The following is a 17,490-nucleotide window of genomic DNA, read 5'->3' as shown; positions in this document are numbered from 1 at the left end:
ATACAAAATATAAAAACACATTAAAATTGTAAAATCTTTCACAATTACAGCTTTAACCTAATATATATGCTATTTTAAGCTTGATTTCACATTGTGAGGGATTTTTCACACCAGGACCCCAAATGGGCAAGAAAATAATTATTTTAAGGAATTGGGAGTTGGAGTCTTCTGTAATTTGTTTCCCAGTTCTATTGATTAAGCATCTTAATATCTAAGATTAAGCCCAAATGTTTAATGTTTTGCCTGCTCAAAACAAATGGGTGGAATAGGGTTAGGAAAGAGGAAAGAATTGCTTTTGATTGTCAAATGCCAATATTATTGATGCTTGGAAAGGGTGGAGATGATCTCCACAACAAGAGGACTCTTTTGCAACAGTGAAGATGAGGTCTATAGCCAATTCCAGTTCTAAATTTAGTGATATCGTTTTGCTCCTAGACTACCCTCTAAGTCTTACTTCTAAGAATTTCCTGATATATTTACAGTTCCTTATATTCTTTCAAAGAATCCTGTCCAGATGTAAATCAGAACATCTGTACAATTTCCACAGAAAAACTAACTTCTCTAAAGGTTAATAAAGAAGCCTGAAGCCAAACCTATTTTGATATATGAGATGAAGATGTCTCTTCTCCATTTCATCTCAAGGGTAACAGCAGCTTTATGAGTTGAGGGCTGAAAATTTCATTGCGGGGAGGGGAAATATGTACTTTTATCTCTGACAAATAATTGCAACTGTTTTATGTTGCTTCTGATTCTCATCTGACCTTCAATCACTATGATGCCAATTGCAGGGAATAATCTGATTTGGGACTAATCAAAGCAGGGTTTGATAGATTGCAGCTGGACTTCACTGCCAAATAAAATAATTGCAAAAGCCAAAATTTGTTTTCACAAATCTGCACCTTGGGAGGAGAATGTACTTTCCCCACCCCCAGGGCTGATGCTTGAAAAGGATGGAGATGACCTCCGCAGCAAGAGGACTCTTTCACAACAATGAGAACGAGGTCTATGGCCAATTCCAGCTCTAAATTTAGCAATATTATTTTGGTCCTGGACTACCAAAATATACTGAGAGCAACAGAATCAAGTGTTGCAATAACCAGCTGGGGATTGCCAGGAGCCAAAGATATAAGAGATAGGAGCCTCAAGGGCTATCAATAACCATATTGGCCAGGAAAGAGTAGAAGCTGACATCCAACACATCTGCAGAGTACAGATCTGAAGAAGGGAGTTGTATGGTAAGTGTTCTACAGTCTTGGAATAAAATCAGGAAACTTGGATTTAAATTGTTATAATTACATTAAGATTTTTGAATCATGCTGTTGAACCAATCAATCCTCTCCTTGTTCTCAGATACAGACATCTTAAAAGCCATTTCTTTATCCAAGAGTGAAACTCTGGCTAAATGCCTGCCACACTCTGATTAACTTTAATAAGCCCATCAGCAGATGCATAAAATTGTTTTCTATGGTATCAGTGATCTGCCAGTTTAGCAATCTCTGCCTGGAGCTGCAACCCAACACTGATCTATTCTTTCCATGTTCTCCCAACCCTGTTGGAGCTGTTTGTTTAAGCAGCTCTTATGTGGCTGGGAGAATATTCCCTCAGAATCTATGATCAAAGGTTAACTGTGTAGATCTTCCTTGTAGAACAGCACTTTATTAGAACTTGAGGTAACAAAATAATTAACCTCTGTGCTTGGAACTTGAAAAAGGTTTTTCTCAAACTTCACATTGGCTCTGGATTCACAGAGAGGAAAAGGAAGACAGTATTACAGTTTCAGAATTCCTTGCCCCAATGCCATTGCTAATTCACACTAATTCAGTGTGAATTAGGTCTCTGCCCTAGATTTCAAGGCCAAAGCACAGGATCAACAAAATATATAATTGGATCTCAGTCATACAAGCGATTTGGCTGCATTGATGGATTTTAACTAGAGGTAGATTCCAGACTGCCTACTTAATGATCATTCAATCATCTCTCCACCTTCTACCTTTTAAAACAATGTTTCTCAATTTCAGCAACTTTAAGAATAAGCTTCAGTCAGCCTAGGAATTGAAGTTCACCTGTCTTTAAGTTGCTGAAGCTGCAAAACGCTGCTCTGAAGCCTGTCTGCTTATTCTCCTGTTTCTATCCAAGTGGCTAACATCACTTATGGTTACGGTTAGAAGCAGTTAGACAAGCCTCCTGATTTAGCACATCATGCAGAAAGTAAACATTGCATAAACAATATGTGTGAAATTACTGAATTATTATAAAACACAAAAAATGCTCCTTTCACACCCCAGCACTTAAAAAAAAACCTAGTCAACCTTGATTATATCCAAGAGTAGGCTTGCAAGTCTTTAATGATAATCCCAACCCTGTCAACACATACACATATACACAGACACAGATCACCAGTCCCTGAAACTTTAAGCAGATGGATAATGTTATTAATATTTTAGTCCTCTCTATAAATGTAGTGTCTAGTTTCAGAAGGCCCTATTTCCTTTCGAGGCTTATAGAGGTGTGAACAATTAACTAGCTTTAAACAACTTGATTCAGGACTAGCAATACAGATTCATATGATGGTAACAAAACCCAGAGCAGCAGGATTGCATTCCACTTATGGGCAAAGATGAACTGTACTAACCTCAGAGCTAAATGGACCATATCTGTGGCCAGCCATATCTGGTTGGTCAGAGTAAAATGCATAAGCATAAGGCCTGAAAAGAAAAGCAGACATCAGCAAGTTTCATTTAGCATGCAATTCTCACTTTCAAATACTGCAACTCCCTAAAATTATAAATTCACCCCATCCCTCAGAATAAAACAAATGGTTTTATTGGATTTAGAGACGGCGAAGAAATAAAAATCAATATATCCAGTAAAATATTGCTGGAACTTTGCAACAAAGGTAAACAAAGCCTGCTGACTGGAAATTAGCAATAACATTTCAAACCATGAGGATAAGTTTGCTTGGTTTTGCATAACTCCGAGGGTGTCTGGTAGTGTTTATGAGATTGGGGGGAGGGGTGTTTATGAGAAAGCCACTCTTTATTGGATTGATATTCACTGTCTGTAGCAGTAGCTTTAGGAAATCCCAACTCTACTATCAGTCTGCCCGGACAGAATTCTAACATTTATGATACAAACTGTGAGGTTTGCACATGCAAAGCTGGAGCCCACTAAATACTTGTTCCAGCCTTTGTTTGGAAAAGTCTGCTGTTAACTTGCTGAGACACAGCCAGAGAAGCTTCTGATAGTAATTTCTCCCCAGGTGTCAGGTGCAAGCAATCAGATCCACATGAGAAGGGTTCAAGTTGAGTTGAATACTTTATTTGGTCAATAGTGATTAGACACACGAGGAATTTGTCTCCGGTACAGAAACTCTCAGTGTTCATGCAAACAGAATAATAATATCAATAAAAGGGGGTGGGGGGAGATAATAAATAGGATAAATAGATAATAAAGAAGATAATAAATAGGATAAATAATAATACTACAGCCATACTACATGGGTAAGTATACATAAACATTAGGCAGCACTGTGAGAATTAGACATTCAGCAGAGTGAAAGCATAAGGGAAAAAACTGTCCCTTTGTCTAGTTGTTTTGACATAGATTGGCCTATAGCTGTGATGGCGAACCTATGGCATGCGTGCCACAGGTGGCATGCAGAGCCCTCTCTGTGGGTATGCAGGCTGTCACCCCATTCCTAGGCCTTCAGCTGGGTTTTATAAAACATTTTCGCTTTAGGCCTCCGCTGCCATGTGCAAAAAAAAAAAAAAGGTTCAATCAATCAATTTCAACTTCTCACGGGAAAAAAAAAGATCTCGTAAAGTTGGAATTGATTGATTGAACTCTTTAGTCCCACCCAGTCTGCCGTTACCACTGAGGCCACGCCCACCCAATGGGCCACAATCACACGAAGGGCTACACCCACCTGGCACCCGAAGATACATAAGTGGGTTTTGGGTTGCAGTTTGGGCACTCGGTCTCTAAAAGGTTCGCCATCACTGGCCTATAGCACCATCCCGAGGGAAGGAGTTGAAACAGTTTAGGTCCAAGATGTGAGGGGTCTGCAGATATTTTCTCAGCCCTCCTTCTGACCTGTGCAACATGCCGGACTTCTATGGAAGGTTGACTACTTTATTGTATTCTATATACAGTACAATACAGGAAACTCCCCAGACTGCTTGCCCTTCCCTGGGAACAAACAGATAAAGTTCCATGGAATTAGCGCTAGGACTCTTGTGGCTGCAAGAATAACTCAAGGTTACTTGAGTCCCTCTTTCTTGACTAGATGGTAGTTTCCCAAACACCTAGGAGCATTCTGGACTTTCCCTTTCACTTTCACTTTGCTGGGTTATCGTGACAGTATGGGAGCAAGTTCAGGCAGGGTTCTGACCTGGTTTGCACTCTTGTTGTGAAAAAAAACAAAACAAAGAATCAGAAGCTGCCATTTCATATATTTTCCAGTGATGAAACAATTTAGTGTTCTATATTATAACTTCATTAAAACTTTAGAAAATATGCCAAAAGAGGCACAAGCACAAGCTCTTGGAAAAAACATTCAATAATTTTCTCTAAGTGATGGGAAAAGGCTACAGTTGTTCCTTCTTGGACTCTCCCTCAAAGCAAAATACAATGCCATGTATTCTCAATTACCCAATTAAAAAATCTTGATATCTGCCCAACTCTTGGATTATTACTCTAAATAAGAAAATCAGAAAACCCATACATCAACAGCTTTAACCCACGTAATTAAAATTTCCCCAGTACAACGTATACATTATTAGCTCATCAAGCAAACAAATATGATCAAAGGTCAATTTCTAATAATGCAGTCATTGCATTCACTGCTACAAAAATAAGGAAGGGGACAGAGAAATGACCAACCTTTCATTGTCTGCCAGAGTTAGCCACTGCAGTATGGTTAATACTCTGCGCTCATAAGGGATCACACTAAATCAAAACAGAGAACAAAAGCATGAAACCTGAGCTAGATCATTATTTTCTTATGGTCTTCGTCATTGAGATCAGATGTTCCATTTATGAGCTTCATGGGGTGACTCTTCTTGAAGCCACGTTTACATCAGAAATGTCTGCCTATTACAAAGCAGCTTAGCTGAATTGCTTCCTCAACACCAAATCCCAGGAATCATGATTACTAAATTCTCAGCTCAAAAAGATGCCTTGCTTTTCTTTAGCAAATTAAATGTAGTGGACTGCCCATAGAGTTGGCAAGCTTTCTTCTCCAGTGTCTGAAGCTTGATGGGATTCTTAAATTGTGGTTTTGAAAAATGGATAGGGTTTTTGGTTTAATCAAGGGAGACCAGAAATATTAAAACTGGGGTCATCTGGTCAAGCCAAGTGGTGGGAAATTCATGATAAATACATGAAAGTATATCCTTAAGAACGTGTAGCTCAACAAATGAAATGTAGGTCAACAACCAAACTTTGCTTCCCTATGATGTTTTAGCAGCTGTCAGCACAATAACTTTAAAATAATAGGAAATATTTGTAGCTTGGGTTTTAGATATTGGCTGTGGTTTGTTCTCCAAGCTTATTTTAATATAATTCCTGAATGTTTTGTTACCAAACTAGATAATACAATCAGCAGGTTTTTCTTGTTCTATTCTTTTCAGCTCAAGACGCTTATGAGCTAAAGAGAAGAGGACAAGAAAATCCTGCTGATGATGTTACCTGGTTTGGTAATGAAACGTTCAGGAATTATATTAAAATAAGCTTGGAGAACAAACCACAGCCAATACAATAGCTTTAATTTAAAAGGAGAAATAACACACATTCAGAGTGGATAAAACTATCAATGTCTACTTGAGATTGTGGCTAGATACTACCTTCAGCATGACATATTGATGGCTGTGTAACAGGCCACACAACAAGAGGATTCTGCTTTACATACTTACAACCAGACTCAAAATTATAACAAGACCTCCCAAAAAATACTTACAACCTGGATTTGAAGTGCAATGGACTCTCTCCCCACTTGGGGTCACATGATTGCATTTTGGGTGCTTGGCAATCAGCCTGCATTTATGGCTGCTTGCAGCATCCTGCAGTCATGTTACTGTCATTTATCTTTTTTTTTTAACCCCAAACTGGCCTTTACGTCCAATTTTGGATAAAAAAAACCCCTGCCCATTGCGGAAAATGGTTTGCTTAACAACTGCAGCATTCAGTTAAAACTATCATGGTGACTTGGTTAAAGACCGCTGCAAAATATCGTAAAATGTGTCAGTCATGTGATGACCCACTTAACAATTGGCATGACTTACAAACGTAATTCTGGATATAAGTCGTAAGTCGAGGACTACTCTATTCATGTCTTCCTTTTATTCATCTATTCCCATTAGCCTTTCGACCACTAATGCCAGATGACATTGGTTGAAACAGCAGAGTATGTTAGATTAGGCACAGTCACAAAGTACTTGGTAAGTGAAGGCTGGATAATACCTTTACAACCAGAAGACACATTTGGAAGATGGTAGCAACACTTTTACAAACATATAGAAAAACAAGCTAGCTCACTCCAACCATCACTGCAGATCATTGATTTCTCATGTCAATTGATTCCTGGAAGAATGTTCAATTAAGCATTGCAGAAAAAGCACTATGTAAGTAACTGGGTATTAAGAATAACAAAAGGAGCCCATTCTAAATATAATTTAATCTCTTCTAAAAAAGCAAGAACAGAGTGGAAAATGTGCTGTCTGATTTAAAAGCCACTAATAGGTAGGCCAAGGAAATCCATTTTATCTTTGTTTGAAAGTTAAGGTCTATTCATATAAGAACATTTGGTTCTAAATGCCTGCCTTTAGGATTGTAGCTTTGTTACTAAATCACTTTTGTGTATGAATTTTCACTTTCTAAAAATCAATACTTACTTAGACCAAAAGAATGTTCCAGCTTTCACGCCTTGCTTAGCAGCAGTAATCCATATCTAACGAGGAAAATGTAATCAGATTACAATGGCTCAAAATGTCTATTATAAGAACAAACTTTCCTGCAACAAAAAAATGTTTTTTAAAAACCAACTAAAAGGGATTCAAGAATGATGTAGCATTGATCAAATTCCTAGAAGAATTTAGAACCAGTAGTTTAGATGAGAAATAGAACATAAAGCTGAAGAATAAAGCCACATAAAATATATAAAAGAATGCTCAACCAGTCTTAACTTATTTTCAATCTGAGAGGATCAGAGAGTCCTCTTTGTAAGGAGTACTACTGTAAGTAAGGATCCTTTCTGAAAATCCCCGATTGAATAGAAAGATAATAACAACACAGTATGGAAATAGCTTGAGTTAGGCTACCTAGCGTAGCTATCCATAATTATGGATAGGATAATTATGCCTCTCAAAACAATATTTAGAGATGCATATCAGTCATGATCTGAAGGGATTCTTTTGGTTGGTAATAATGTTTTCATCTTTCCAAGTGAGCTTTTTTCCTCTGGGTGTACCTGTTCATATATACTGAAGAAATGCTTCTTATGCATAAATACATAGACACATACCCTCAACACTTAAACAAGTGGAAATCTTCAAAGCAGCTGTGTTACCTCTTCAAAGGACATGGCTCCTTATTGTTCAAACAGCCAGTTCAGAAGGCACTCTAAAGTGACCCTCCACTAATAGGCTTCTTAATAATACTAATAATACTTACCTTACTAAATGGTATGAAAAAGATTATTTAAGAGCACCCTCCGAAGGAAAAGGGAAAAAATATCAATAAATGTGGTAAAAAAAAAAATCTTGTTCAATATGCAGCTTCCCTACTTTGACAGCCCAGAATTGTCAAATCCAATTGAAGACAGGCCTGGAATTTCCATACAAGTGCCCTTTGTAAATGTGTGTATTTTAATGAAGGCCTTTAATGAATAGCCAAGGACTATTTTCAAGTTTTCAAAGTAGTTTCATAAGTCTAGAGCAGTGGTTCTCAACCTTTCTAATGCCGTGACCCCATAATACAGTTCCCCATGTTGTGGTGACCCCCAAGTGGGTGTGGCCACCAATAAGAGGGAGTAGGACAGCTAGGGAAAAGGGAAAAAATGGTGGACTGCGTGCTTTGGCGACCCCCGTGAAATGGTCATTCGACCCCAAATGGGGTCCCGACCCACAGGTTGAGAACCACTGGTCTAGAGTATATATATATAGTTGCCAAGACAAAAAGAGAGAAAAAGAACAGAGTAGAGTAGAGTAGAGTAGAGTAGAGTAGAGTAGAGTAGAATAGAATAGAATAGAATAGAATAGAATAGAATAGAATAGAATAGAATAGAATAGAATAGTTGAAAAGGGACCTTGGAGGTCTTCAACCCCCTGCTCAGGCAGGAAACCCTATACCATTTCAGACAAATGGTTGTCCATTTAGCATAGACTGAATTAAATACTGACTGAAATTAATTGCATGTAAAAGAGTGAAAGCAACTAGCTACGAGATTTAACCATAATGGACCAAAGTCAAATAAAACTGAAACTTACTGGTTGACCTCCCCACCATCGGTGATTGAATTTCTCTCTTCCTCGAAGGTTAAAGATAGCATCAAACACAGGGTCATACATTGAATTTCCAATTATTCCATGAGATTCAGGATACAGTCCCTTTGAGAAAAATAAATAAGTTAATTGGATCAGAAGTCACATTTTATTACCTAGAATTCATAACATCAATTTTATCTTATTTTTTGTCCTCTTCTTGTGTCTAAACGTGCTACTGAAGCTTCCACTTACAGTCAAAGATAATTCTGCAGGTTCCTTGGGGCTCCTTGAGCTTGTGGTTTTCTTGCGGGCCTTTCATTACCAAATTAAGGTAACATCATCAGTGCTACTAGACGTGAAACATCTATAAGAAAACCATCAAGCTCAGAAAGACTAAGGACCCTACAGTTCAATTCTGAGCTACAAACAAAATGATCTAAAGGTCATTCTGAAAGAATTCCCCAAGACAATACTCTCCAGATTTGGGATTTCAGTTCCATAATCAAGAGTCAGCATGAATAGGATGGAACTGAAGATGCATTATACTTGGGGACACCACTATGGAACAATACATCTTTAAGCCACAAGTCGAGATATATTTCAATGATCAGAATTTGTCTTTTCTCAACTCTTCCTTAGATTACATAATCTTGATTACTTCTCTACCCCATGAATATAGACGACCATCCTCAAATTAATGTTTTCCTGTTTTCCTCCAATTCAAAAGAGGAAAGATGGTAATATATTCCTTAATTTTCTAGTCATGCTAATGCACAAGAAGTATTTTTAACATATTTTTATGTATACATAAAGAAAAAGAAAACTTACAGTTGCCAGAGTGTACAAGTTTGGGAAGGTTTTGGTCGGATAGACAGGTCTCAAATAAGGGGCATGGGTTCCACAGGATCCTGAAAACAACATGGTTCAATTCACGAAACATGCTAAATCTTAAAATTGGTTAACAATGCATAATATAACAAATATAACAAAACAAACGTATTGTTATTTAAAGTAAAGATTTGATTCACATGGTATATGAAGAAAATGGATGGGTTCCCACAAATTATTCAACTCAACTATTCAACTATTAGTTTCTCTAATATATTGACTCTGCCAACATGCAGTATGGATAAGAGGATAGATCATTTTTTAGCAACATAGAATCCAACAATCAAACAAGGGAAGATCTGTATCCTTCTAGAGTACAGTTCATTTCTTGAAAATGACCACATTTTTATCCAGGCATCTGGTCAAATTTTAACCCATGGAGTATAATTGCAATACAGGGTTTTTTTTTAAAAAAAAAAATGTTTCACTCCATTAAGTATAAAACTTCAAACATTTCCAGAGTCATTGAACACATTCTCAGACATATATTTAGGCACACTATAAAGCTGGGTGTATCACATCTGCTTTGAACAGAGGAAGGCTTATGTGACATTCCTCATCAAGATGTCAACAGCACATTGAACTGTTACAAATTCAGTTTTATGTATGCCTCTTGCTTTGAACCACACAACCCAAAGTATGACATTTTTCACAAGAATTAAACAAGACCATGCAAAAATTTGAATTATAGATGGATATAGAGAGATATATAGATACAGGTATATAGATATCATAGATATACATATACATATTTGTCTGTGCGTCTGTTCCTTGGAATTTGCTCTGAAAAAATATAGAATTTTATCTATTGATTTACATCTCAGTAAACACCTCTCAAGAAAGGCTGTTATATAAATTTTCATCCTATGCTAAGCTGATGTGTATGAGAAACAGAACATTTCTTCAATTCAATTGGTCACACAGACAGCCAGACGTTTAGATTGGATTTGGCATGTTTATTCATCTATCAAGTCCTTGCCAAGGGGCTGGGATAGGCAGATTTTGATGCTTGGGGGTGTTAAAGATACTGTCACAGAATGTAAGCTGTTCCAAGTCAAGCTGCTTTTTGCAACTGACTAATTTTTGTCAATTGTTGATGGTGCTCAAGTGGTTCTGCAGATATTTAGGGATTGCACCCAGGTCTTCTATCACTATGTGTTCTATCTTTGCTTTCTTGCCATAGCTCTTCCATTTCTACTTGCAGCTCTTTCTATTCTGTGATGATGCTTATTATTATTTCTGTTTCCATCCAAACACTAATGGAGCCCTACCCTCTTTATTGTAAAGTTGGCCAACCCAAACCCGCGGAAGTCATAGCCAGTCAAGAACTTAACCATTCTGAAATATACTATTCAAGCTGCACACTTACTTAGCTTCTCAATATTGCGTATCACTTTTTCACCTTTCTTCATGTACGATGCACGGAAGCCATCCACAGAGAAAATGATCAGCGGAGGGTGAAGAAAACTAAAAAATAACAATAATTTAGTAAACCAATAGTACTGACTGCAGTAAGAGCATGCAAGAGAGAACAAAGGCAATCCCATTAACAAAAGTTTTTAAAAGGTTCCTGGGTGTTTTTATCTGGGATACAGATGTTACACACATCCCCAAGAAAAAGGTAAAATGGCTATGGACACTCTGAATATATATATATATGTAGGTCTTTGGTTGTTCGGGTTTTCTCCCGCATAAAATTGGAAGTGTCTTGGCGACGTTTCGACGAAGTCAAGTGTCTTGGAAACGTCGGCAAGACACTTCCAATTTTACGCGGGAGAAAACCCGAACAACCAAAGACCTACATACAAACACCCGCGAAAACCTCAGAAAATATATATATATATATATATATATATATATATATATATATATATAGATAGAGAGAGAGAGAGAGAGAGAGAGAGAGAGAGAGAGAGAGAGAGAGAGAGAGAGAGAGAAAGAGAGGGGGGGAAGGGAGAGGGGGGGAGGGAGAGAGGGAGGGAGGGAGGGAGATTAGAAAGGGCCGTTTTAGAATAATGATCATGAAAATAAAAATGCATAAAATTACTGAAATAAGACAGAGATATTTGATGTGTTTTCAAAGCTCAATACTTTTTCAAAGAGATTTTTTTAAAGCAATCACCTGTAACATTTTCATTTGAACCTGCATTTATCCTGACGCTTTGTTATTTAATCTGAGAAACTACAGTTACGGTACATCAGCAGAGGCATAAATCACAAACATGAATGCTTTATGCTGCATTAAAAAAAGAGTTGACAATATTTTGTTAAAAATGCATCCAAAAACATGGCATCAATTAGAATCAGTAACCATATAATTATATCCATTTCTTGATCTTTCTGTCTAAATAATGTCCAGTTAGTTCCGCTTTAATGGGTATTAATTTTAATAATGTGAAAGAGATCATTAGGGCACACTAAGGATTTAAAGTGGAACCACAGCAAACTTAATGGATGGCATTTTAATGATTCTGCTTTCAAACTGTATTGAAGATTACGATCCAAATAGAGAGAATATTTTTCTAAGGAGCACGCAGAAGAATTTTCCATTGTGTAGTTGTGTTGGATTGTAATCTATGGGGAGTCCAATGATTCTTTTCATTTGCAACACACCTTGGCTTGCTAAACATTTCTTTCCTTCCATCCTATTTTCTCACATGCACATATATGAGTGCACAACTTAAGGAAGAAAAGACAGAGTATTGTTTGATACTCTATCTTTTGATAATAGTAATGGGAGCTCCCCATTGGAAAACATTGTGAGCTTTATTTTATATTTACATCCCATCCCATTACTGAAGCATTCTGGGTCCCCACCAATTCTACAAGAACATTTTCAACCTTGTCTGGAGAATTCAGAATTTAGATCCAAACAATTACAATGGTCCATGAAGTGCAAATAATAACAAACCACCACCTTTAACTAAATTGAGGTTTGCAAAACGTTGGTCCAGGACTTACAAATGCCGATTGAGCCCGAAATTTCCATTGCTACAGTTTTATGAGAGTTGTGACTTAGCCTGACCTTTTTTGACACAGTTGTTAAGTAAAATCACTGCAGTTGCTAAGTGAATCATGCTGTTGTTAAGTGAATCTGGCTTCCCCCATTGACTTTGCTTGTTGGAAGTCAGCTTGTTACAAATGGTGATCACATGACTCTGGGACACTGCAACTGTCATAAATACATGCCAGTTGCCAAGTGAATGAATTTTGATCATGTGCCCATGTGGGCATGCTACAACAATTGTTGTCAAGGTTCCGACTGATGAACCCAAACAAGCAAGCACCATCGAGACAATTTGATCTCTTAATGCAAAACTTTATTGGGTACATCATTTCGGCACAAATGAAGCAAAACCAGCTCTGGCTCTTTCCCACGCAATTCATTACAGTTCAAATATAGAATTCTCCCTCCCCCTATTAGTGCAGGTCATATGGTCCAATAAAGTGTCAAGATATTGTTATAAGAAAGTGTCTCTGTGTGTTTGCAAACATTTGCTAAAATGTCCTTGGTTCACATGGGCTGACTTCATGCTGATTTTTGTGGATCAGGCAATTACCATGTTAAAGAAGTCACACAACACACAACTAATTTGGCAACCAGGGGAAGCCAAAACAATTTCTTATTTCAAATAAGTAAATAAAATGAAGAACTTACCCTGCTGGGCATTCTGGAGTTCGAATATCCTCACAATCATCCATGACCCAGGGAGTGTCTCCTAAAATAAAACACATGTAATGTGGAGTTGGGTTAGGGTTCAACTAAGTCGTGTGCATTATAATTGCCTAGATCAGTGGTGGCGAACCTATGGCACGCGTGCCAGAGGTGGCACTCAGAGCCCTCTCTGTGGGCACGCTCACCATGCCCTGGAGATGGCAACCATCCCTCTTCAATCAGCCGCCTGCTAACTCGCCGAGACCCCACGTGGCTAGATGCATCCCAGCATGGCTGGTTTCCCTTCCCCCCTCCCATCCCTCCTGGCCTCGCATGCTCTCCTTTTCCCAGGCACAACCCACTGCATCGCCTCCTCAGCTGTCGGCCGGCTGGCCAGCTCAGAGGCAGCTTCTCTGAACTGCTGGCAGCGAGCTGTGGAGCCCGAGAGTGCCGGTGGAAGGGCCGGCAGGTTGTGGCTGCTGACGGACACTGTCAGCCCCCATGTGCTCACTGGCCTCTGTGTGTTGGGGCCAATGGTGTCAGGCAGCAGCCATCCCGGCCCCTGCCTCACCTTGCCCTGCGACAATGGCACCCCCATCCTGCCTCGCCTCGCCTTGCCTCACCTCACCCCACAGGACAAGCCTCCTGTCCACTGCCCCACCTGCCAAAGACCCCCTGGATCTCCCCCAACCCTGCCCAGCCCCCACAGGCGTCCCTCCCCACGACCAACATCAAGGTGGCCACACCCACCAAGACTGCCATTACCATAGCCACGCCCACCTGGCACCCGGTGATAAATAAGTGGGTTTTGGCTTGCAGTTTGGGCACTCAGTCTCTAAAAGGTTTGCCATCACTGGCCTAGATTTATTCTCAAGTAAACAGACATTGGATTGCAACAGCAGGACTCCTCTCCATTCCCTATATTGGTTCAAGCCCCACTGTGGTATCTGGAGTGACCATGTACATACCAGCAATTTTTTTGATGCCTACAAGTTTCCTCCCTACCTAATTCTTAAAGTTTATTTTCTTTTTTTTTAAAAAAAAAAATTGGAAATCAGCATACCAAAAAGTCAAGTGCCAGTTTCAAATCAAGCTGGCATTCCTAGCAATGCTTCTGGATTCCAAAAAGGTTGAAGTTGCAGTCTGATGATTAATGTCAAGCACAAAGAATCAGGACCACACATTAAGCTCCAGGTACAGTAAGCTGATTTACTGCTCATGCCTCTACACAAGTATCTAGCTGGTGCTAGATAAGAGTTAATGGAATTCAAAAGGAGTTGGAACTAGAACATTTGTGGGAACATAATGACCCCAGGCTGATTACTCTCTTGACTCTGCCCCCAGGCTCACCTGTCCTTCTCCTATAGTTATTTTGCTTTCTGGTAGAAGAATGTCTTTTGGCTGGCCACAGCAGTCATGACCACTGTCTTTTGAGAGGGACCATAACCTGATCTCATAAATCCAAAGGTGCCCATAAGTCCCCAGGATTTGGAAACTATGCAGATATGTCTAGAACAGTGGTTCTCAACCTGTGGGTCGGGACCCCATTTGGGGTCGAACGGCCATTTCACGGGGGTCGCCAAACAAGGCTGTCCGCCATTTTTCCCCCTTTTCTTTGGCCACGCCCCTGGCACCCGCTGATGTATAAGTGGTTGGGGGTCACCACAACATGGGGAGCTGTATTATGGGGTCGCGGCATTAGAAAGGTTGAGAACCACTGGTCTAGAAGGAAGATATATTGTATTTGCTAAGGCAACAGCACTCTGTTGGCTTGTGAATTACATCCTATTAATTGTAATTTAGTGTATCTGTAAGTCAGGTAACCATGATCTGTTCAACAAGTCATGATATAATACAATCTTGATTTAGTGAGATATGTGAGCTGACCTTTTGTCTAATGTATGCTCACTCTAATTTTGCTTTCAGTGCCAAGCTTCAACATCTAGCTGGGCTCTCTAAAAAGTAGATAATTTGTTAACAAGGTCTGCAGGCATATATGTATCTCATGCATTCGCATTATTAATGCCACTCTGAAGCAAATTCTGGGAGCAGAATAGCTGTCCTCATGTCCACCTCATCCTTGCCTTTAGTGTTACAGCTTCCCAACCTTGCCTGAAGAGAACAGTGTTGCAAGATGCAAACTTGGACCTCATGACGTCAATTACGGAAAATAAAATCCTCAGCTCTCTCCACTTAATAGCAAGCACAAATGCAAAACAAACTCCCAAAGTTAATATTATCAGTGGAAACAACTTTTGAAGGGGTAGCTATGTTTGTTGGTTGCGGCAGGGACAGAGAAAGCCTTGTGGCACTTACAGACTGACAGATTTGTTATGACACAAGCTGTCATGGATTAGCTTTTATGGAGCCACAGCCTTTTTTGTTTTTAGCAACAGAAGTCCATGTTTGTATTATAGGGGATGCAGAACAGAAATCTGAATTAGTAGGGTTAGGAAAAAGGCACCGTTCTGGATTCAAGTAAGAGACAGAATACATTTACAAGAGTTTTTTTTTTAAAGAAATAAAGTTCAAAAGATATTCAGTGGTAGTTCAAAATAAAAGAGCTTTGCTCACAGAACAAACAAGCAAAATGGTCGGTTGACCATGAGTAGAAGAAACAAGTGGAGAGATAAAACAATATTCCTCTGAAATAATCTATTATTTTAATGAAGAGCCAGTTTGGTCCATTGGTTAAGGTGCTGGATTAGGAAAAGGGGAAACTAAGTTCTAGTCCTGGCTTAGACCAGTTGGGTGATTTGGAGCCAGTTACATTCTCTGGGTCCTAGTCATTTCTAAAAATGTGGCCGTCAGAATTGCATGGAGCTATTCAATCTCCTTTTGGTTGGGGCTAAGTTATGGAGTCCTTCCTCTAAGAGTCCTTGGCCAAAAATAAATAAAAAAACTTATCAAAACTGAGGAAGTTAAACCATAGGTAGAAGTAGAAGAGCTGGGTTAATGGCAAAAAAAAAAAAAATCTGATCCTACAGACTCCTTGGGGCTGCACAATGGCTAAGCAGTTAAGATGCTGGGCTTGTCAGCTGGAAAAACTAATAGTCGAGGTTTGAGGCTCAAGCATCATGTGGCGCGATGAGCTCCCATCCTCGCCCCAACTCCTGCCAGCCTAGCTGTTCGAAAGCATGCAAATGCGAGTAGATAAATAGGTACCACTTTGGTGGGGAGGAAACAGCACTCCATGATGTCATGCTGGCCATATAACCACGGAAACATCTGGCTCAAATGCTGACTCAACGGCTCTTGAAATGGAGATGAACAACGTCCCTTACAGTTGGCAACAACTAGCAGAGTAAAATCCACAGGGACTCTTTTTACAGACTCCTTAAGAAGCTGACGTCTTTCTACTGCGTTCAGACCACCATGCACTAAGCAAGAATTGTTATGGTTATCACAGGACATGCTTTATCAGGGTTGGACTGCGTGATCATCCATGCAGAGCTAGTAGCTGCAACACTTCAAAACTTCTTAATATATAGGAAGGGAAAAAAATGGGAAGGCGTACCTTTGCAAACCACTTGATAGTTACTACAGCAGTCCCCTCTTGATAAACAGTCTTCTGAACAGTGGCAGGCATGGTCTTCGTTCCTGGTCTCTCCACAGCGCTCTTTGGTACATTCCCAACCACCAGCTGGTGTCGTCACAAGGGCAGAAATGTTTTAAAAACAAAGCAGCACATTTTGAGGCACCTGAATTGGATTATAATCACTCAGGATCACCTGAGACCTTTACTGAAGTCTGTTGTGAACATTCTAAAGAGGCCGTGCAGAAGACAAAGGCAGGTCTACGAAGCTTGGCTTCTTAGAATATCTGCTTCATGACATAGCATGGAAATACACTACCCTTTTCTCGCAACTATGGATAAATCATTCTGGGGTGAAAGAGTTGTCATGTTGGTTCCATATTTTCTAAACAGCGTTCTAAACCGCTGTTCAGTTACCAGATTGATTCTCCACAATGACCTCATTCAAACGTTGCAGCTAGCCCTTATGTGATTTAGAATCTGTGATTTATGGTTGAACATGCTTGATGCCTAGCCCACCTCTCAGTTCCTTATCTATGAAAAATAACATTGGAAAGAAAATGAGTACAGGTAGTCCTCAACTTATAACCGTTCGTTTAGTGACCATTCAGAGTTACAGTGGCGCTGAAAAAAGTGATTTATGACCATTTTTCACATCCCCATGGTCCCATGATCAGAATTCAGACCCTTGGCAACTGGTTCAAATTTATGACGGTTGCAGTGTCCCATGGTCACCACCTTTTGTGACGTTCTGACAAGCAAATTTAATTGGGAAGCCAAATTCACTTAACAACTACCGGTATGTTACTCTTAAAAACAGTCTCACTTAGCAACAGAAATGTTGGGCTCAATTGTGGTCATAAGCTGAGGACTACCTATAATAGTTCTGCCTTATTTCTCCTTCTGTGACAAAAGTCTGACAAATTTGATCT

General features: G+C 39.4%; 1 protein-coding gene across 9 annotated transcripts in view; it reads right to left on the bottom strand.

The window, feature by feature from the left end:
* Positions 1-17,490, bottom strand: part of ENPP2 (ectonucleotide pyrophosphatase/phosphodiesterase 2) — an 81,452-nt gene that overhangs the window by 29,788 nt on the left and 34,174 nt on the right. For 5 of the 9 annotated variants that reach the window (XM_039365067.1, XM_039365064.1, XM_039365069.1 and 2 more), the window contains exons 4-12: positions 16,541-16,666; positions 13,027-13,087; positions 10,738-10,835; positions 9,309-9,388; positions 8,484-8,603; positions 6,891-6,946; positions 4,882-4,947; positions 4,391-4,402; positions 2,633-2,705 (exon numbers count right to left, since the gene is read on the bottom strand). In XM_039365067.1, the coding sequence (XP_039221001.1) occupies positions 2,633-2,705; positions 4,391-4,402; positions 4,882-4,947; positions 6,891-6,946; positions 8,484-8,603; positions 9,309-9,388; positions 10,738-10,835; positions 13,027-13,087; positions 16,541-16,666 (692 nt within the window). The remainder of the gene's footprint in view (positions 1-2,632; positions 2,706-4,390; positions 4,403-4,881; positions 4,948-6,890; positions 6,947-8,483; positions 8,604-9,308; positions 9,389-10,737; positions 10,836-13,026; positions 13,088-16,540; positions 16,667-17,490) is intronic. The other 4 variants (XM_039365065.1, XM_039365070.1, XM_039365072.1 and 1 more) reach the window with 1 other exon arrangement.

Source organism: Crotalus tigris, unplaced genomic scaffold (genome assembly GCF_016545835.1).
Source record: "Crotalus tigris isolate CLP2741 ecotype Arizona unplaced genomic scaffold, ASM1654583v1 scf7180000019953.484404808:943566, whole genome shotgun sequence".
In the NCBI taxonomy this organism is placed as follows: Eukaryota; Metazoa; Chordata; class Lepidosauria; order Squamata; family Viperidae; genus Crotalus; species Crotalus tigris.
Note: the sequence above shows the minus strand (reverse complement) of the source record. Positions and strands in the feature narration are given on the sequence as shown.